The sequence below is a fragment of the Coturnix japonica genome, chromosome 2, assembly GCF_001577835.2.
Source record: "Coturnix japonica isolate 7356 chromosome 2, Coturnix japonica 2.1, whole genome shotgun sequence".
NCBI classification, from domain to species: domain Eukaryota; kingdom Metazoa; phylum Chordata; class Aves; order Galliformes; family Phasianidae; genus Coturnix; species Coturnix japonica.
In genome coordinates, this window is record NC_029517.1 from 110,999,085 (window position 1) to 111,020,682 (window position 21,598).

At 35.9% G+C, this 21,598-nt stretch overlaps 1 protein-coding gene across 11 annotated transcripts in view; it reads left to right on the top strand.

Moving 5' to 3' along the window:
• RALYL (RALY RNA binding protein like) overlaps positions 1-21,209 on the top strand; it is a 356,105-nt gene extending 334,896 nt beyond the window's left edge. For 9 of the 11 annotated variants that reach the window (XM_015855864.2, XM_032442788.1, XM_015855865.2 and 6 more), the window contains 2 exons: positions 4,468-4,646; positions 19,912-21,209. In XM_015855864.2, coding sequence (XP_015711350.1) covers positions 4,468-4,646; positions 19,912-19,929 — 197 coding nt within the window. In that variant the 3' untranslated portion in view covers positions 19,930-21,209. The other 2 variants (XM_032442787.1, XM_032442786.1) reach the window with 2 other exon arrangements.
• The last annotated feature ends 389 nt before the right edge of the window (positions 21,210-21,598 follow it).

Sequence of the window (21,598 nt, forward strand, 5' to 3'; positions counted from 1 at the left end):
GACAGAATTAGTATTGCTCACAGAGCCTGCAACATCATGTTTCTTTCTAGAAAAAGAAAGCAAAGGTTGCCTGCTGGGTGTTCTGGATGCAAAACATCACTAAAAAGTTGGTTGCACAGAATTATGGTAGAGGTCTATTTCAAGAAATATGGCCTGGGTAAGAGACAATAGTCACGAGTTGTAGCAAAGAAAAGTTCAGTTTGAGATTAAAAAAAATATTCTCTGTAGCACCTACAGTGCTACTAAGTACAAGTTGCACAGAAAGTCTGTACAGTATCCAAAGTCATTTGGCCAGAGCCCTATGGACCTGAAATGAACTTTGAAGTTGGTCTTGCTTTGAACAGGGGTGGAACTTGGAGAGTCTGAAGATGCCTTCCAGCCTAATGAAATTGTAGCACCTGTGTAGAAATGCACCTCTAGTTTATCTTGTACTCTGTCTTGAAATGTTTTGGTTGTTTTTAAGCAAATACTGAGAATCACAAAATCCAAAACTGCTTTCTAATATACTGGATATCTTTATGCCTGTCATTACAGTGATCATTTTGCTTGTTGAATAATCTCACCTGGCAGCACTTATAATCCATGCTGAGCTTAAGCAAGGGATTTATAAGGCCATATCTTCACCATAGTATATATGTAAAATTATCTTGCTTACTGCTGTCTATGGTATTTCCTTGGCTATTTCCTTATAAATCTCTTGTTATATCTCTGTGCAGAAGCTGTGTACTAGAGAGCTGATTTTGTTGAGAGTCAGCAGGGAAATGGAAGCATTATCTCATGAAAACTCTTAATATTAAGTTTTGTTTTGGTGTTGTTTTTTTCTTTTTCCCTCTCCATTCTTTGATGAAAACTGGAAGTATTTTGTGTGAAATGTGTGGAAAAGAGTCTACCTTAGAATTCACAGCTGTCTGAGTACCTGGGTGCTCAGATTCATGTCACTCGCTTAACTCCAATCGTTCTGGGAAAGGCAAAAAGCTGCACTTGGATACATCAAAAGAGTTCTGTCAAGACTGTGAAAATGAATTAGCAGTTTATGGACCCAACAGACAAAATAGATATTTACATCTGGATCCTTCCTGATTCCAAGTGCCTGTCCTATTTGCTGATCTATTGTTGGGATATCTCTCTGAACCCTAAATTTTCTTGCTCATATTGAAAAAGAAATAATGAATGACTTATCTGGAGTGGATACTACAAAGAAATATTTTTCAGTTAACAATATGAAAAAAAAAATCTAAACAATAAAAACAACTCTTAAAAACCTTACCTCTTATTTACAATCATTTTCTAAGTTGATAGGCTAGCAATCTCTCAGTTATTATAGTTTATCCCACAAAATGAGTGTTTCACTCTCAAGTATAAGGTAAACCATTAGTATGGATTGTGATTGCCTCTTTAGAACTGTGCTCAATATGTATTCATTATATTCTATTTTGTAGTTTATGCAAGTTATATAAAAGTTGGTGTAATCAGTGAAGATGTAATTGCAAGGCACTCCATTGACTCACTTGTGTACTGAAATGCTCTGAAATGGTGGATTCCTACTTCAGGGAGCTTTTATATAAAATCCATTAATATGCAAAACAACCTGCATGTCATTGTACTTTGATATCCAATTTTCACTTTTGCTAAAGGACTGTAGAGAACTCATTTAAATAGAAATCATTTCAAAGAGGAAAATGTTGATTTGTATTGAATCATATTGTTATTCCTTTTGAAGACAAGCTATGAAAAATCTTCTCGGAGATTATCTGGGGGTGAGTGGGGGGAGAACATGTCAGAGACACGAAGACCCCTTTAAGTCTCTTTAGTTGACAAAGCAAGCTAAGTAGCCTGCAGGATGAATCCACAGATGATTGTTTGCTCAGCTGGAAGTTTTATGTAAGGTGAAACTCCATCAGTACCTAAACAATTCCATTGACAACTTCAGACGTGAGATGATTTTGTTCCTTCTGAACAGTTTGGCAATATTATTTCCCACTTTCTTCCAGAAGGAGTGGCCTCACTTAAGCCTGGTATCAGAGAGGATCATACAAAACAAAACAAAAAAAAAAAAAATCAAGCCATTTTCCTGCACAGTTATTGGGTTTTTTGTTGTTGTTGTTTTGTTTTTAATGCTTGCATCACTCTCAAGAAGCATATTTATTTATTAATCTTAAAAGTTCAACGTCTGGAGGATATGATAGGTTAAACAGGCAAGCTGAACAATCTCAATCTCATTGTGTACAATAGTCACTGCTCTGAAGCTGCATCTCTTTACAGTAGTGGCTGATGTTATGTCTTTTATTATTTGAAAATTTCAATTTATAAATTGAAAAATTCAATGGGATGGATATAAGAAATGAAAATACCACTTATTTGACAAAACTGACGAAAGAAGAAAAAACTTACATTAGCTGTTGAAACAAGAAAGTCTGTGCACTCTAAGTTACAGTTTTAGGATAAAAACTTGAACTTTATAGGCAACAAAGATGAAAAGAATCCGAAAAACAATCTTGAGTGTAGTTATTTGCAAGTTAATGGAGTTGCTGTATTTACATGGATTAGCAAAGAACTGTCAAGAATTAGTAGAGAACATGCTTCTCTGGGAAATCTGTAGGAATTATTCCCTTGTTTGTAAAAATCTGAATCAGAAAGCCAGGAATAAGAAGCTGTTCTGGCATGATAGAATTGTTAGAGGGGAATGTTCTCCCTGCAGTGTCAAGATGAAGATTTTTAAAAGTGTGTGCTGAACAATAAGATCTTCATTCTTGCTTGTCATTAGAGCCCAAAAAGTGTAAGATGCTAAGATGGTATATTTTAGTATCCTCTGTAGACCCCAGCCCACATAAGTGATCAAATTTTCTAGCAGTTTTCTCCTAAAAGTTTTACCGTTAAAATGTATTTAGGTCCATTATTTCCGGAGCCTTTTTTGAAAGCCTTGACTGAAGTTAATTCATTTGTCACCAGCGCAGCCAGGTTAATATCTGAAGATGTCAGAGCAGGACTCAGTAGACATAGCTGACAACCCACATTTCCCTGTGCAGTAAGGCAAGTAACAGTGATTTATAATTAGCATGGTATTGCATATAGCGCCTCACAAATGAAAGGTGGGCTGAATCTTCTACTGATGTGAATGAACACAGTACTGTCAAAGCAGATGCCTTTCTGTTCTTTGACAACAATCCTTCTGCAGAAATTATGTGAATAAGGGTAAAAAAATCTTCATTGTTCTGTATCATCAATAAATGAATTTCAAAGTGAGGGATCAGAGCAAAGACTGAAAAGAAAGAAAAATTTAAATAAATATGCAGAGGTAGAAGAAAATAAAAAGTGTTGACTTAATATTATGATACAGAAAAGTGTGAGGAGTTATGAATGTTACATGTTGTGGGTAATAATTTCAAAGAAAATAATATATTAATAGAGCTGAAAATAAAACACTTTGTAAGAAATCTGCAGAATCATTGGCTGTAAAACAAGATAGGTGAAACACTGGCCAGAGGTATAGAACAATCAAACTGAATAAAGGAAGAAATAGTGTTGATCTAGAAATGTGGTCATTGGTGGGCATTGTCACTCTCAAACTAAAAATACGTTGGTATTCCAGTTACCTGCAATTAATACTCTTGCCTGTAATCACTCTGAAAAAAATAAAGCTTTTCATCTAAACTCCAAATAAAAAATCTCTCATCCTCCAACCACTCTAGCATCCAGTCTGTCTCTGTCATTCACTTCTCAATCCTCCTCTGTATTTCTGCTGGCTGGATTAAATTCCTCAGCATATCCTGAAGTCTTGAAATACGTAATCACAACAATGCAGCTATCTGTGCTGAGCTAACCAGAACAGCTCCTATAGGCATCTCCAGAAACGGTCTTTTTTTTTTCTCATTACTTTGCAGAAATTATAGGAAGCCCTGTATCTGCATCACGAAAGGGGATCTTTTCATCTATCATGGCACATTATGCCAATGGGGCGAAACTATTACTTAGTCCTTAAAAAAAAAAAAAAAAAAAGGAATTCAGTTATCTAGAATGTTTTTTTTATTGCCTGTATGGTTGTTGAGAGATGATAGTTACAGCAAATTTAAGCAAATCCTTGTTTACTTATAGACAATTAACAGCCATCCACTTTTCAGAGCATGGAGATCTGTGTACTTTTCACTGGCTGCAAGTAAAGAAATACATTGTGATTATGTCAATTGGATTCCCAAGATAAAGCAAAGTCCAGAAAATCAAAAATCTGGATTTGTTAGTAAAGCAAACCTTCATCCACTGCATGGGATGAATGAGCATGTTGGTACTATGGCTAATGCATGCATTAGATTTTGAAAATAAGGGATTTTATCATATTTAACTGATAGATGTTAATTTGAATTTTAACAAATCATCAGAAGATGGAAAAGACAAGTTTCTTCCTCAGAACACTTTTCTTTGCCACCAGTAGGGAAGGTTACTGAATTTCTATAGAGTATGTTTTCCTTACAGAAGCTCAAAAGAAACAAATGGAAGATAATGCTGATTTGGTTCAAGAAGAATGCATATCAGAGAATGCAGATAACTCTACAGAAGATCCAATTGAAGGAGGGCCAGATGGAGATGGGGATGGAGAAGAGATGACTGATGGGATAGAGGAGGATTTTGATGAGGATGGCAGCAATGAGCTGGTAAGGAATAACCATGCCATGTCTGTCTATACAGTTGCCACGCATAACCACAGAGAACCAAGAATCTGGGCTAACAAAAAAGATCACAACAGTACTGTGATTTTCTGTAATAAGTACCTAGTCCCAGATCCTTCATACTCTAGTGCATGTTAGGCACAGAAACCTCTGGAAAAAAAAATATACATATATATATATACACGTATATATATATATATAATTTCTATACTAAATGATTTTAGAAAGGAAATTAAATACACTTTAACCTTTTTTTTTTACATTTATTATTTTATATTCAATGAAATGTAGATGAATAATGAAGTTGACTTTTTATATTTATTTATTTGTTCGTTTGCATATTTATTTTAACCAGAGCATGTCAGAACTAGGCAAGATTCTAGACTGGAGAATTTTCTCATTAGTAGCCATGTGGACTACAGCAAACTTCCATTCTTTCATGTATATCTCCTGCAGGCTACATTGGCATCTTCATTTTTTTTTTCTTTTTTTCTTTTTTTTTTTACAGAAGGATTTTGTCATAAGAAATGCTTGGCTGGGGAATTTTCATCATGAAACTGCTATTTTCATGAAATGCCTATCATGATGTTAAAACTCAAAGTTCTAAAAATATTTTTAAAATATTTTGATATTGAGATTTGTATTCTTTTATGTTTCTTAAAAAAGAATGGATCAATCACATTGTTCTAGACACCAGGATTCCATAACACTGCATTTTCTCTCTCCCTCTCTTCTGTGCTTTTGTATCTTTCCAGATTGAGAAGAAATCACTTCTTTTGCTCAGTGTCACTTTCCCTCATTGCTTTTTGACACACATTTTGTCATGTCTACAATAAAAAAAAATCATTCAGTAATTCCAACAGGAGCCAGTTAGAAATGGGAAAACCTGAGTCAACATCAAGTCTGGAGAAACAGTGCAACTAAATAACCAGCATTTTGTACTGCTTAATAGAGGCAAAGCTTATATCTACCTCTAATTTGAGTGTCTCTGTTCCTTTAGCCAGCACAAAGTCTTCTTGAATTTATGAATCCTGAATATCATTATGCCAAAGAGAATCCAAGAGAACATGAATTTCCTTGTCTTCTAATATGCAACGTAGAATAGGTGATGTTATCTCTTCTCCTCTAAGTAACAGGTTCTCCTCTAACAGGTATCAGGGATCTCTGTAAGAGGTCACCATTCTGAATTTTTAGGAAGTAGAAATGTTATAATGCACAGATAGTTGTACACTCATGTCTAATGTCCATTCATCTGTAGTGATATTAACGATTGGGTGACCACAGTTTAGGGACTGCACTTCCTACTACAGACAAGTAAATAGGGAACATAATGTAAGAACTACTGGCTTCTGATCATTCAGTGCTGTCATTTCATCTGGTGCATATAGCATATTTAGCATATATATACACTATATAACTAAACACAATGAAGAAGAAAATCTATATCTAGCAAAGGCTTAAGGAGGAAAGTTTCTAAAAAGCAGTCAGTGCAGGAAGACTTCATTAGCAGTGAAAGTCTGGAACTGGCATAGACATGCTTGCACACCCCTGCTTCCAAATAAAAATCCTTTCAAAATTTACATTCTGGAATTTTAAGACTAATTTGCCCTTAGTAAAGCCATAATGGCTGTCAGATATCAACTATTTGTTTCGTATGTACCTTAACATGGTTTCCAGGAGGATCTGCTCTATGATCTTACCCTGCACAGGGGTGAGATTGGATGCTCTGTAGCTGCTTTCCATGTGTGAAAACATAACCTTAGTCTCTGAATTAGAAATACTCTTCCAAAGGGCATTTTTAATGAAATCTATAATCTTTTTCAAATATAAAGCAAAAGGTACTTAGGACCATGATGAGAAGAAAAAAAAAAATAATCTCCCCTTTCAATGCTACAACCAGCAGAGCAAATAGAAAACCATTCATAATGGGTATAGCTAATGTTCTGCATTGAGTTCAGCACCTAAAATTGGTTGCAAGTCTACTAATCTGAGAAATATTATTAGAGGAAGAGAACAACTTGGCTTACATTTAGATCTTCTAAATTTTTTATATCAATGCTTCATATTTAGCTGCAAATCTCCCACCAAACCATTTGCTAATATCCTACTGCAGAACTCCTTTTGCTGAACAAAATACTACTTTGTGTCCTCTGTCTCATGACAAGCCCTAAGGGTGTCAGTAAAGGCAAGCTCAAAAACGACAGCCTTGCCCAGAGTCCAGATGTCAGTAGACTGAAATCTCTGAATTTCTTTATGTGGGTCATCTTTGGATCAGTGGACTCATTGTATATATAGATATTCTGTTTCTAGTTCTTACTTTCAAAAGAAAGTGGCTCATACACTATGAGCTACGCTGTGGGTTTAAGGAGTAGGATGTTTTCTCTGAATTCACACTCAGTCTATTTGGAGGAACAGGTTACTGCATGTTAACTGAGCGATGGCAGCTGTCCTCATGTCTGCTTTCAGCCTACATCAGCTGTAAATAAATGTGAAGTAGTTTAGCCTGCAGTCTGAGTTACGTCAGGAATGGATTTCAGGAAGCTTTAACCACATCATTTGCGTGCCTGGCTGCATACATAAAAACATATTGCATTCAACAGATGTACACCTGCCTCATCCACCATTCAGATCAGGATGTTATTCATCCCTTTATCATCATTTTCTATGGACTAAAGACACTTCCACAAACAGTTGTTATGACTCAGCTAAAGTGTGAAAATTTGTTCTGCTGCAATAACTTGATTGCCCATCTGAACTCTAGCTCTAGACATGCTGTGTTTGAGTATCTTCTACAGTCATCAACCAGTTGTTGGGAAATTTCTTTTTGTACAAACTCTTTGCCCACAGGTATATTTAGCAAGTGTTTCCAAGACTGTAGTCACTCCAGTTTGAGCCTTCTTTTTTCCAGGCTCTGGATAAAAGTACCAGTACCTAAGAGAGCTTGAAAGGAACGTTTCTCCAGGCTGAAAAACCTCAGTTCTCCCAGCCTGTCTTTGCAGGAGAAGTGGTCCAGCACTTTGAATATCCTCATGGACTCCTCTGTACCTGCTTCAACAGGTCCATGTCCTTCTTGTGCTGGGGTCCCCACAGGGAAAGGCAGTACTCCAGGAGCAGAGGGGCAGAATCATCTACCTCAACCTGCTAATCAAACTTTTTTTGATGCAGCCTAGGATATAGTTGTCTTTTTGGGCTGTGAGAGCACGCTGCCTGATCATGTTGAGCTTTTAATCAACCAACACCCCTGAGTCCCTCTTCTTAGGTCTGCTCTCAAGACACTGTCTTCTATATTCACAATACTGCAGTATATTCCAGCACCCATTTTGACATTTCAGGGGCGTAGTGGCCTCAGTGGCCCTAAAACCAGTTCCTTTTCCTCACTGCAAATGATACCAGCAGTGCGTGATGTTATGGAGTAAATGTGAAAGATGTATGAATAACCTTACATGGTGGTTTCTCTGCTGGTTTAGAAACTGGTCCAAAGCATTTTATATAAATTCTCTGAACTTGTTTCACATGGTTGATTAGTCATCAAGGAAGCACTGCCTCAAAATGAACTATAAGTTAGCATCTCAATCCCTTTGTAAATACCAATGGTAGCATCCACTTAATTAGCTGAAAGCCTGATGTACTGTAAATCTTGAGGGGAAAAAAAAAAAACAGAAATCACTTTCAGCTAATGCTTAATAAAATACCAACAAACTAATTAATTGGAATGAGTTATACACATGCACCCATATGTATATTACATTGACAGAGAAGGATAGTTAATATCAATCTGTCAATCACTTATAATAAATAACTATAACAATATTAGCATGGTGGTGGTTCAGTATTTAAGCATTCAGTAGACAGCACAGCATTTCCTGGTGGACTTGTGATTCCACTGATTTCAAATACAATAGATTTATGATATTGTAATTCACAATTGTGATTTTATGCTGGTATGCAGTGAAGATAATAAAGGCACACAAGCATTAGATAGGAATTCCACAATAATGACTCACCTCTAATGAGAAGTCTTGAGAGGCATTTATATATTAAATTATATCAGAAGCAAAAGGTACAGAGACTGTGTAAAGCCCACTCTGATCACAGGGCATCATTTTACTGTCATCATTTTTACATTAAATATAGTTTCTTCCTAGTAAGTTTACTTCAGTTATATTTACCTTTCAGAAATATTCCATTTCTTATTCCTGTCCTTTTTCCCACCTCTGCACTGAATGTTTTCAATCTATATTGGATTTGTTTCTACCAATAAAGAATAACGTTTCACACATTAAATCTAGAAAAAGGCTCAGACAAAACTCAGGATAATCCTCTTGCTGCACTGAGTTTCATTATACAAAAATGAAGATGTGGTATAATAATAGCTATACTTCTTGTGGGAACTGATACACAATCCATTTACATCTATAGAACCAACAAGCACTTTGGCAAAGGATTGTAAAAAATGTTTTCCTCTCCTATAAGTAGTTAAATGAAATTAACATCATTTCGTAGTAAATATTTATGAAACAGTGAAGCTTTCTTTAATTCCATTGCTTAACATAAGAATTCTTGAAGTCATTCAGCAGAAAGTAGAATAAGATCTAAAGAAAATGAACAAAAATTTGTTTAATAAAATCTCACGTTTAGACCTTATTTTGCATTTTCCAAAAAACATGATTGAACAAATACAAAACTATTATTTTATTGAACTGATAGTATTTACTATTTTAATCAATCTGGATTTTTCATTGCCTATTTAAATATATCTTTTTTCTGTCAGTTGCAGTGAGGCAATCCAAACTGACTCTTTTATTGGCAGTAGAATTAGGCTGATTAGGCACATCAAAAAGATCAATAGCTTTTCTTGCAGTTTGCAATATGCTGAGTGTACTTACTTATATAAAGTACTACTTTAAAAATAAATAAATAAATAAATAAATAAACACTCTAATTAATGGTAATGGATGAAGCAAGGTCATGCCAAAAATCTTGCTTAGATTAATTGAATATTACTGAGACAAAGCAAAAAATTTTTTCTGGTGCACTGAACATTTTGGACTTTATTGAAATCTTGCTTTCAGTATCAAGGGAAACATGAAGTTCTTCATTCCTGAGACAGATGAATAGTTAAAAGATTGTGTTCACTTGATAAATATCAGTGCAAGATGTTTGTACTTGAGCAAGCTAAGAAAGTCATTAGGGGCAGCATACCTGACAGATACTAATGTGTTGTACCTTCCAAAGCTGCAGTAAATCTAATAACCTGTGACTGAAAATATGGAGAAAGTAATAAAAGTATGTCATGAAATCAAAAATTGTAAGAAAATTCCTGACATGCCCTTTTGTTATATTTAATATATGCAGTATCACAGTAGATTTGTTTGTTGTTCATGTACCATTCTATGAGTGAGTCATTGGAAAGGCCTTGCTACTAGCCCCTCCTTCCCATTTTTCCTGACAGTCAATTTCTTAGGGGAAGAGTTCCTAAGAGGTGTTCAGGGTTTTAACTATGACTGAATGACTACATGATATGTTTTTTTAATTATTATTTACATCATATACCCTAGATAGCATATAGGAAGAATGCAAGTACTGTTATCACACATGCAGTGTAATATTTCCAGCCTGTAATTGCATATTTGAAAAATAAATAAGAAAAATAAAACCTTTCACTCTATTCCTCTGAATCTCCTCAATATTATTTGGTTCCTCTTAAAGCTTTTAAAATATTAAGAATGTAAATAAATTAACTATAAACATTAAAATCTTACGGTATTAACACAAAAAATCTTGAAAACAAAACTGTTTCTTCTGTTTATTTTAAAAAAAAGAAAAAGAAAAAGTACAGGAAATCAGGAAGTTTGGGCCCCATTGTCAGCTTTGCCATTGTGCCAGTATGGCTCAGTAGGCCAAACCCGGCCCCTCTTTCTAAGGTCAGGCCAAGGTGCCCTTTTAGCCCTGCAGTCAAAAGGAAAGGAATATTTGTCAACTATATAATTCAAACTGATAAAGACTATATGCTTTCCAGACAAGAAAATTACTGTTGCTATTGTTATTTTCACTTCCTCAATTAGTTTGCCTTACTTTTCTATTGCAGTGTAGCATCAGATTTTATAGAATGACAAAATAGTGGAATTATAAAATGGTTTGGGTTGGAAGGGACATTTAAGATCATCTAGTTTCAACCCCCCTGCTATAGAAGGGAGGGTTGCACCATTTAACACGTTTAATGTGTTTTAGAAACTGTCAAAGCAATTTGTGCAAAGCTCATGCACTGGCGTCATGTGGACTGGTGTTCTGGAAGGGTAGTTTGTGTGCTTTGCTATTTTGTGCAAAGTGGACTCTGCTGCTCATTGGCACAGTTCATTGACTGTCAGTAGATCTATCCATCATTAATACTTTGTGTTCATTTCACTTTGGGTTATTCTTTTTATTCTTGTTTATTAGTGCTATCTGTATATCTTAAGCTCTTAGGTAAAAATAAAATAGGCATAGTAATTGATGTTTCTGAGACATCAAAATATTTAATTTTGATTGGCCAGCTTCACCTATCAACACTTTCTGCACCCTGGTTTTTATTCCAATAAAAGATAAATAAGTAAATGTATTTGTGAGTTGATTTAGAGACAAATAATTCTGTCAGATCAGGACAGAAATTCTCAGGCATGCAATCAAAATGCATGGCCAAATGAGCTGAATTCCTCTCTGATATGAATTAATTGACCTTATTTTCAATACTAGTGGACTGATTATTTTATTCAATCAAATCAGAATTAGCTCCACAAACATTAAAATTCACAGCAGAAGACTCAATCTTTGAGTGCAGTATGGAAACACTTAACTCCCAAATGCAAACTCAGGTCCCTTTTTAGGGGCTGGGTGATAGTGGCTTATTGAAAAAAGTCGCAGGCTGATATTTGGGCTGGTACAGGAACACTGTTTTTAATCTAAGTAACTAACTTCAAATATGAAGACTGATTTCAGTTTTGCCTCAAGTAATTTTACCACTATAATGCTGGTGAAGTCCCTCTTGTTTCACCTCCCAGCTTTTTAGTTGACTCCAACAAACTTGGGATAACTTGTGAGAGATGTTGGATTGATTTTGGATCATTCAATCATGACCAACATCTCCTAGACCTATGGGAGGAGAACAGTCATTGATACCAAAGCAACAGCACGAGGTGTAGCAGGAAACTACAGAGTGAGGGGAAAGGACACACTGGTGTTTTCCATACTCACACTATAACTGATATTTTTCATGAGGACTCAAACCAGCCATTGGATCTGGTTTTGGTATTGATTCTATCAGAGTAATCCTCAAATTCTTAGATTTAACTGAAATTGAGCAATTGCCATGAATCATGCATTTTATCCTGGTGTGTCAGTCTTTAAAAGTAAATAGCTTTAGTTCCCCTAGAAAACACTCATTTCATAGGCTTTATCAGTATGCTTGAGTCTCAGGAAGACTAAATAAAAAACCCACAGAGGAAACATTTTTCTGTCGAATCTCATCTGCGAGCCAAAGTGAACCTTCATGCAAGTAAACAGAGGTAAACAGTGAAAAGCCAAAAGGTTTCTATTTTTCCATACAAAAATAAATAAATAAATAAAAGAAAAATAAAAGAAAAAGACATTCATTTAAAACCTTTTTTTTATTATTTTTAATTTTCTCAAAATACACTGCAGAGCTATACAGTTAGTGACCCAATTATTCCAAAAGGTCTGAGTTTTCTGAAAAAAAATATAAATGTGTTACTAAGAAGATTTTCTGCATGATTAATATTGAAGACATGAAAAGCAGATTGAATTTATCTGTGTGTAGGCATTATAGACCTCAGAAAAGGGAAGTTATTTAGAGGGTGGTAGAACTATAATTGCAATCTCAACAAAAAAGAAATCATTGAGGAATGAAACAAGCTCTATCTGCCAAAATGAAAATTTGGAAGTTAATCAAATGCCATCTTAGCCAGCCTGTTCTGCTGATATGTGTATCTGAAATTTCCAATTTGTTGTTGCTATTCATTACTAAAAGTATAATACAGTTTTATAGTCGCTTTTAGAAAGAGTAAGTTGTGTTCCAACCCAGTAAACAGAGAATCAAAAGTCTAAATTCTGTTCTTATTTGCAGTGTCATGCTGATCCTCTGTCAGGTAGTAGTCAATGACACACTGCAGACAATAATGTAACCTTAAATACAATATTTTCTTTTGCAATTTTTAATTTAAATGCCGTCGAAATCCTTATAAAACAAAAATTTTGTGCACTTCACATTCAAATAAGCATTATGCAGGAAAAAAATGGGTTTACATTTTGAGTGGTCCTGTGTGTGAGACAGAAGTTGGTTCTTGTGTGTCACTTCTGACTTGGGTATATGATTTTGTGAAAATACCAAGAAAACGCTGTTGTATGACCAGTATTCATTGTTCTTTCCATCTGGATCACATTCCCAACATAGATTTTCTATTTTTTTTTTTTTCTGAGGTTTTGTGGTACCTCTATCATTTCATAGTAACTACCTTCAGCTACTTCCGACAGTGAGATCTGCTTTCCATTCCATATCTACTACAATTTGCTTTTACCTCAATCCTCTTTATGTTAACTAAAATTACTGCCTTGAATAACTCAAAAATCTTCTGTTGATTGGATAGGGCATTCTTGAACTCATTTCTATGATTGAGTACAATTTCTTCTTCCTGCATGGGTGCACTTTTTTTTTTGACACCTGTCTAAAATCTGAATTGGCAGTACTGGGAAAGTTTAGGAATTATTTTCTGTGTGATTAATTTGAGGAAGTTTTAGTACTTCCTAAGTTCCCATAAGTTTCCTTATTATAAAAAGAAATACTACAGAAAGTGCAGACATACAGTGAGTGTCCTCAGTGTACAAGTTGTAGCAGTTCTTTTGTATCCTAAAATGTGTATTCAAACCTGTCTTTGCCATTGGTGCTAATTGGATCACCACCTCAAATTTGGAAATTTCTGCTCTCCACATCAAGTGGAAGTTAAATCAGTAAGAATTAATTCTTCTGTGTTTCAACAGCACTATGCATCCTAAAGCCATCCTTCTGAAGCATTCAGCATAATCAAGATTAGGACTTAGATGTTTCACACAGAACAAGCCAAATCTCAAGAAGCAGAAAACAATTAGTGGTTTCAAGTCATACCTTTTGGAATTTGCTATAAATATACAATTGTATAAAGAAAAGCGGAATATTTTCCCCTTTGCTATACTTGTCACTGGATCCCCAGCAGAGGTTGATTTGCCATCAAGGCATTTAAGTGTGAGCTGAGGGTACTTTGGACAACTTGATGAAGAACTTACTGCATTTGGATGAGTTATCATTCTTTTCCCAGTATTCCAGTATACCACCAGGAGAAAACATGCAAAGGAGTGGTGGTCAGTGGGAGCATGGTTTCATCCTGAAAGATTTGGCGAAGCCTTGCAATGTATTCTGCATAAAAGCTTTGGGGCAGCAGACACCACTTTCTATCTTTTCCACCTTCTCTTCCTTGGAGATCCTGCAGTCTGCTTCACACTCTACAAAAAGTCCAATGCCTCCAGCTTCAGATCCTTCCCAGTGTCACAAGGAACTATGCTGCTGGTCCCTCTTATATCCCACAGATATAAGAGACGTTGTAGAAGAAAATGGCTGCCAAAACAACTCCCTCCACTCTGCCCCCTCCAAAAAGAAAACAAAAAACCAAAAAACAACAAAACAAACAAACAAAAAAATAGACAAGTGGATCCAAACCCAGAGAGTGAAGTGCAGTAGACAGTTCCACTTCTTTTCCTTCCTCTTGCTGCCCTAATAGCCTTGTTCAACAAAGCTCTGGGCAACTCTCATAGAAAGTCATTCCTTCAGCCTTCACATCTGACCTATATCAAAACTGCGGCATGTCCTCATTGGTACTCTCAAAATAGTAGATCCTGTCTCCACCACTAAACCCAACAATATTCATCATAAATCTGCCCACATCATAGATATCTGAGAAGGAAAAACTATATTGGTCAAAGGAAAAAAATGAGTATTCAGTAAAACTTCCCATTCTTCCTGCTGATTTTTATAAAGCAAGCGAGTGAAATAGAGCATTTTAATACAAAGGACAGAAATATGTTTTCACTGCTGAGTAGAGCAGGCATTCTCTGATGTACTCACAAAAGTACTGACACTTCAAAGCAATTAAACTGTTCACTGAGCAGAAAAAATGATTCTGTAGTGTTTTCGGCAATTAAAGTACAATTGACAGAGTACAAAAGAAAATGATTAGGTTTCATCGTCTGAAGGAGGGTTTAAAGAAGGTGTAACTGTTTTCTTCAATTATTCTTTATTAAGATTTAGGAAACAATAATTCTGTCCATTTGTTATATGCAATGAGTATTCTATCATTAGCTCATTATAAAAGAACAACATTGATTTAGGGCCATAACTTTGTCAGGCTTTACACAGAATTCTTACAAATGACAGTAGCACGTTCATATTCTCTGCTAACATACACTACACTCAGCTTTTACTCTTCATACAGAGGAGTTATACTAGATCATCTATGTAACTGTTACTTAATTAGAGATTTTATCCTTAACTCAGGGGACAGGAGTTCTTTCAAATGAACAAATGACCAGGTGTCAAAGCAAAAGGTAACACAAAGTTAAGTTTCTTTGCTAAGTCCTGTTTGTTACTTGTGGGTTTCCATTCATGATGATGAAAGCTATGTAAAAGCCAGTAGATGGGCACGATCCAAGGATACCCTACAAACATAAATTAATGTTTCTTGAAGTCAATACTAGTTGTCTGCTCAACAGAAAGGGAGTATACTGTCTTGAGGTAGACCAAGCAAACAAATAGAACGGCAATTTGTTCCACTGCTTTCTAGCCAGCAGTAATCAGTACATCCTGATTTTTCTCATTTTAGGAAACAGTCTGGACCAATAAGTATTATCCATGATTCGAGGTTAAAGAAAAAACTCTTCTGCAAGCAGATTCAGTTTTTCTCCTCCTTGACTGACCGACCAGATTTACTCTTCATAATCAGAAAAAATATTATTAGGGATGAAACACAAGACACCATCCTAGATAAAATAAGAGTCGCATCTGTGGTCCTGAATCCAGTGTTCTTAGTTGTATACATGGCAGTGTAGATGAGACCAACAGATACAAGCAAAGCAATTGCACAACAATTGCACTATGTGTAGTGCTAGAAGGAAGGCCAGTGATCTGAGTGACAGGAAAGTGCAGTACGTGCATTTCAATGGGGATTTGCAGCAGTTTTGCATAAAGCAATTGGTATTGAAGTCAGGTAACCCACAGTCAAATCTTTGTCATACACCAACAGCAACCTGGGAAGACGTTGGCCTTTGAGTCACCTGCAGATGTAGAAATGCAGCTTTGAAACCAGTCAGAATTAGCTAAGGTTGTCTATCTTGTAGCTACCAGCTCAGCAGTGCAATTTTGGGAATGGTTTTATCTGGTAGGGAAAAATCTAGGAGAACAAGTGGAAGGATATTTGAGAATCTGGATTTCAAGTTCATGTGTGGATTTGCACAGTCATCCAACCGTCCACTGTTTTTCTGCATTTTCAGGAAATTTCTAAGGTTACTGTTGTCATGTAAGTTGTTCAGAGCAGTTGACTGCTTAAACATATACATTTTTTGAGACAAACATCTTGCATATACTTTGTTGGATGCTGTTATTATATATAATTATGTGGGATAAATCCTACTGTAAATTCTTTAACATTCATATTCTGTGAGATATTCCTCAGATTTTCTCAGTGTTCTTCAAGGGAAAACATTAATCTTGAGCAACTTCTGTGTCATTTAGTCAAGGTTCATGTCTTATACTCTCTCCCGAGGACATATACAGAATTTTTATGCTCGAGTAGTAAGATTTATACACATACATTTAGGTGTGGAAGAAGATTATGGTAAAGTCAATCACACATCACCAATAAACCCAACTAGAAGGAAAACAGAGATTTATGGGGAACAAGGAACATTCTCCTTGTTGTTTACCTTTATTTTTTTTTCTCAGAACTGCAAGGGAGGAAAAATAAACTGGAGCAAGAAAAATGCTGATCTCCGTCTGACCCCAGCATGCAGAGTTCAAAAGTCACACCTCCCATAGAGAAATAGAGACCACCTGACTAAGCTCAGGAAAGCCAGCAGCATCTGCTTGGCTGCAGTGCAGTAGTCAGAATTAGTGCTTCCAGCTGTATGGGAAAAGTGGGGAGACAGAGTAGCCTATCCAATTTGGGGGAAAAAATATATATATATTTAAAAATGGTGTTTTTACCAGAAATTGAGTTTACCTCCTAAATAAATGCTTTTAGGAGAAAGAGTGCAAACTATTCCTATTATGTTGTACTTGTTGACAATAGAACTTACAGGGAATTAGCACCTAGCAGGTGATCTGATGGCCCGGCTCTCTCTCCAACTAGTAGAGCATTCCTAAAGACCTACAAATTTACAGCAGGGAACTATCTGGGCCAAAATTGTCTGTGACAAAACCATTACACCTTCAAAAGGCAAGATGTAAACTCCCCTAGATTTCTGTTGAATTTTACCTGATTTTATTGGAATTTTTACTCTGTTATTTTTAGTGATGATATTTGGAGCCCATTAAGTAGAACAGCATTTATATTTAGTCAGATGTTTAATATTTAATGTGGACCTTCTGGAGTTATATATATGGTAGCAGTGCAAAGTTAAAATTAATTGGATCTAGTATTGTTAGTGTCTGGTGAAAATGCTGGCAGGATCAAACTGGAACAGTAGCAATAGCATTTCTGGAAGTCTGAAATACGGTGTTGTGCCTAAGAAGAGTGCTTTCAATAGCTCATGCTGAAAAAGCCAACCACACAGGGAGAAAAATAGCAGAAATAATTTCAGGTGGAAAATGAACCCATAAATATTCCATAACCCATCTCCAGCCTTTTTCAGACATTATGATGGCAATTAGGGCTGTATATACTGTGTGTGTGGTTTTTTTTTCATGTACAGCTGCCAGGACTGTCTGTTCTGTTGGGTTATTCAGTTCATAAAATGCAGTATGTTCAAATCACGCTTTTATAAGTGGTTTTCTACTAGAACTGCATCAAATGAAAACCACACTGCTGTCTTAAATGTAATTCAGTTCATCCTTGTTGTGTCAGGATGTTTTTTATATATGTAATAGGAAGGAAATGGAAAGCTTAAAGAAATATATTAGTCATCATGAGATTCTTTTAATATCATCAGCAGTACCATAAAGCCAGCTGATAAACTGCACACCATTCAGAAGAAAGTAGTAGGAAGAAATTAGTATTATATTACATCAGATTAATCATAGCTATGGGTTTGCTGTCATTCTATGGAAAATCTGTTTCAGATTTTAAAGTTTCTTCTCAGCCTTTAGGGTTATCTGCTTCAAGAGGCAAGTAACTAGCTGGTGTGCTGAGAGAAGAATATAGGATTTGGGGATAATGGGGTTGGTCAATTTTTATCATTATTTCTAAATGACAGTAAAGCAGCATTGATGAGTTGGATCCAGATGGTTAGTGGTAACACTTCATAATAGCAACCTAATGAAGCTTTTAGACAGGTAAATGCTTGAAAGGTTTATGTCAGGGAAGAAGTTCCAGTAAATAATTTGAAAATCTGTCTTTCTTCTTACTTGCATAATTATTGCTTTTCATAATAGCATAACGGCAGAGCAAAGTATAGGTGACAAAATGGTGAGAAAAGAGGAACTCTGGAGCTGATAGGATGTTCAGTGAAATCTCAGGTTTTTCTTTCTTGTGAGATGAATAGCTACTTAACAACCATTAGTCTTCTCAGAGACTTGGAATTTAAAATTCTTTCTTGATGTAGTCAGTTTGTACAGATATAAGCAGCTAAAATTAGAGAGAAAGCAAGATTTTGCTCTGTACAAGCAGAGAGTAACAGTTTTGGAGTGCTTTGACTGGAAGAGGAAAGTTCTTGGATTGCTCACATGGGCTTTCACCCTGGCTACCTGTGAAGGGCACAACCAGAGTTCTGGCACTGCCTTTGCAATAGGTGGGAAATCTGATAGTTGACTCTTACAAAGGGAAAGAGACCAGTCCTAATGTTAATTTCACTTAAAAGAAAAAAAAAAAAAAAAAAAAAAAAAAGAGGAAAGAAAAGAACCTATCCATTTCTGTTAACATTTTCTACTGTGAATTTTTCAAACTGAGATGACTGGCAAAGTGTTGTCAGATTTTTTGTAGGCAGATGGAGCTGGTGTATTTGGAGTGTACCCCTGTGGCATCACTGAATGCCTTGCTGAAGCTGATGGCATTAACAGACTCATGTCAGGACACATGTTTATAGATGGGATCTACTTCCCTGGCTGAAAGAGAGACCCTCCAAAGCCCCACTGCTGTTGGATTTTTGCTGCTTCACAGCATGGCTGGCAAAACAAAAGAAATTAAGAGTCATGAAATTAAAGCCTAGAACATGTATATTGTAATAATAATAAAGTAGGCTACATTAATGGAAAGTCACTGAGGAAATATTCATCAACCTAGTAACAATAAGTGTTGCTGAAAGCACACACAATTTAAATGGTGTGGAATGAGGTATAAAAACAGTGTGAGGGAACCAAAGCAAAGAATCTTGCAAGCAATTTATTTGGGCTGAATGTTATTATGCAAATAAAGCATTTCACTGCAAAGCAGCTAAGATGCATTCTTTACTGTTTGCTGCTAAAAAAGAAAGTATCCAGTGGTTATTCACAGAGCATTACTGAGGAGAAGTGTGGTGATAGGACAAGGAAAAATGGTTTCAGGCTTAAAGAGGGTAGATTTGGGTTAGATATATGGAAAAAGGCTTTTACAGTAAGGGATGTGAGGCAGTGGAACTGTTTGCCCAGAGAAGTGGTGGATGTTTCATCCCTGGAGACATTCAAGTTCTGGCTGGATGGGGCTCTGAGCAGCCTGATCTAGCTGTGATGCCCCTGTTCATTGCAGGGGAGTTGGACTGAATGACTTATAAAGGTCCCTTCCAACTCTAACAGTTCTAAGACTCTATGATTCTGTGATCTCACTTGATTCACTGTGATTATTTCAGCCATGCACTCTGACTTAGGACTGCTGCCCAGTCTTGGTTCTCTGATAGATTCTGATATTGGATTCGTTTGTGATAAAAAAAAAAGTCACATCATAGTGTTCTTCCCTCTTTTCCCTGGTTATCTCATTTCCTTCTGAGGCTCTGCTGGAAGAAATTGTGTGCCTTCATACTAATGAAAACATTTCTCACTTCTCAGTTTCTACAGATCAAGTGACGAGATGCCACGTGTGAACCCCCTGATGGCTGAGAAGAGAAACTCTGACTTCCCCACAGAAAATTGCGAACTGTGGTTTCTTACTGGCTAGTAACACCTCTGATTCAATTTGTATGAAAATTAATTACTTATTAAAATGGACATTACTGTTCAAATATTAGAAATTCCATTTCTTATATGTTCTAAGCTGTACAATTGTCAGATTTTATGGTTTAGATTGTAAATGTGTTTTTCTCTGGCTAATTATTGGTATTATTTTTTTAATTTTGATGTCTTAAAAGCCAATGTACTGTATCATAATAATATGAAGGACATATTTAAAAGGTGTGGGAAACACTGTATACAAATGTATATTTCTAAAAGCTATTTTTATGATTAGCATGTTTTACCATATTTAGAGTCAGGTGTTATCATACTTCCTTGTTTACAGCTTAATTCAAACAAGATCATTATAATTAGTGACACACTTAAAAACATTGTATGGTATTTTCCATTATTTAATTTATTGTATTTGTCATCTAAAATAATCATGTTTACTAACAGGGTTAGCTGCTAAAAAGTAAATATGTCAAAATATGAAAGCAATCTTTGATAAACTGTAAATTGGATTCTTTTGTTAATCCCTTTCTACATATAAGCTCTCTGTGATGCCACACACTGTGCAGTTGTTGCAGCAGTATCTGCATGTCTCTAAAGGCAGATTCTTGCTCCCATATGGGAAGTTTACTTGACAGTCAGTCTCCTCCCTAGCCAGGTAAATTACCTATGCTGACAGTATTTGAGAGCCTGAGGTGGCTTAATGATTATTTCTTTGTTTCATTTCCTGGCAGCAGTCTGTACACTCCCAGACCCCAAAAACCCTCCTAAAAGCCTGAAGCTGGAATAATTAATTATTACAAGTGTCCTAGGGGTAATAGCATAGAATTTCTTAATAAATCACATTTCCTTTCAGACAGAATGGGTGCATTATTTCTCTTCTGTTACTAAGATATAAAGAGTATCAAAGCACATCTGATATAGATACAAGTTCTTATCTAAGGAGGGTATTGACCCATTAACCATCTGAAAGCTAGGCCTCCTTAGTGCTGCAGATGACATGAAACAAGGAAGAGATGTTGATTTACATCCATATGTGAGACATGGCTTTGAAGTGATTGTAGAAGCAAAAAAAAAAACCAAAAAAAAAAACAAAAACCAAATTAAAGCAACAGCCTTTGGTATCCAACTCCATGCAGATGAACCTTTACCTTGCTCTTATAATCATTCTCTACATGCTAAAAGAAAGATAAAAACAAAAGTATTGAACAGGCTCTTTAACAGATCAAACCTTCAGGATCTATAAGAAAGACTGTTGTTTGTGTGATGATAGGCTCACAGCTAAAAATTAGGGTTATAATAGTATAATTAGCTACACCTGAGCATTAGCAATTTCAGCCTCTGAATCTGCCAAGGGTGGCAGTTCCGGAAAAGAAAGAAAATATTACTTCTGTCTAAGAGAAATGTTAGTGCAAATGTGGATGAAAAACTTAGCATGATTCAGCAGTGTGCTCTTGCAGTTTGGAAAGCAAATGGTATCCTGGGCTCTATTGGAAGAGGGTGGCCAGCAGGAACAGCGAGGTGACTGTCCCTTTCTACACTGCTCTTGTGAGGCCCCATGTGGAGTACTGTG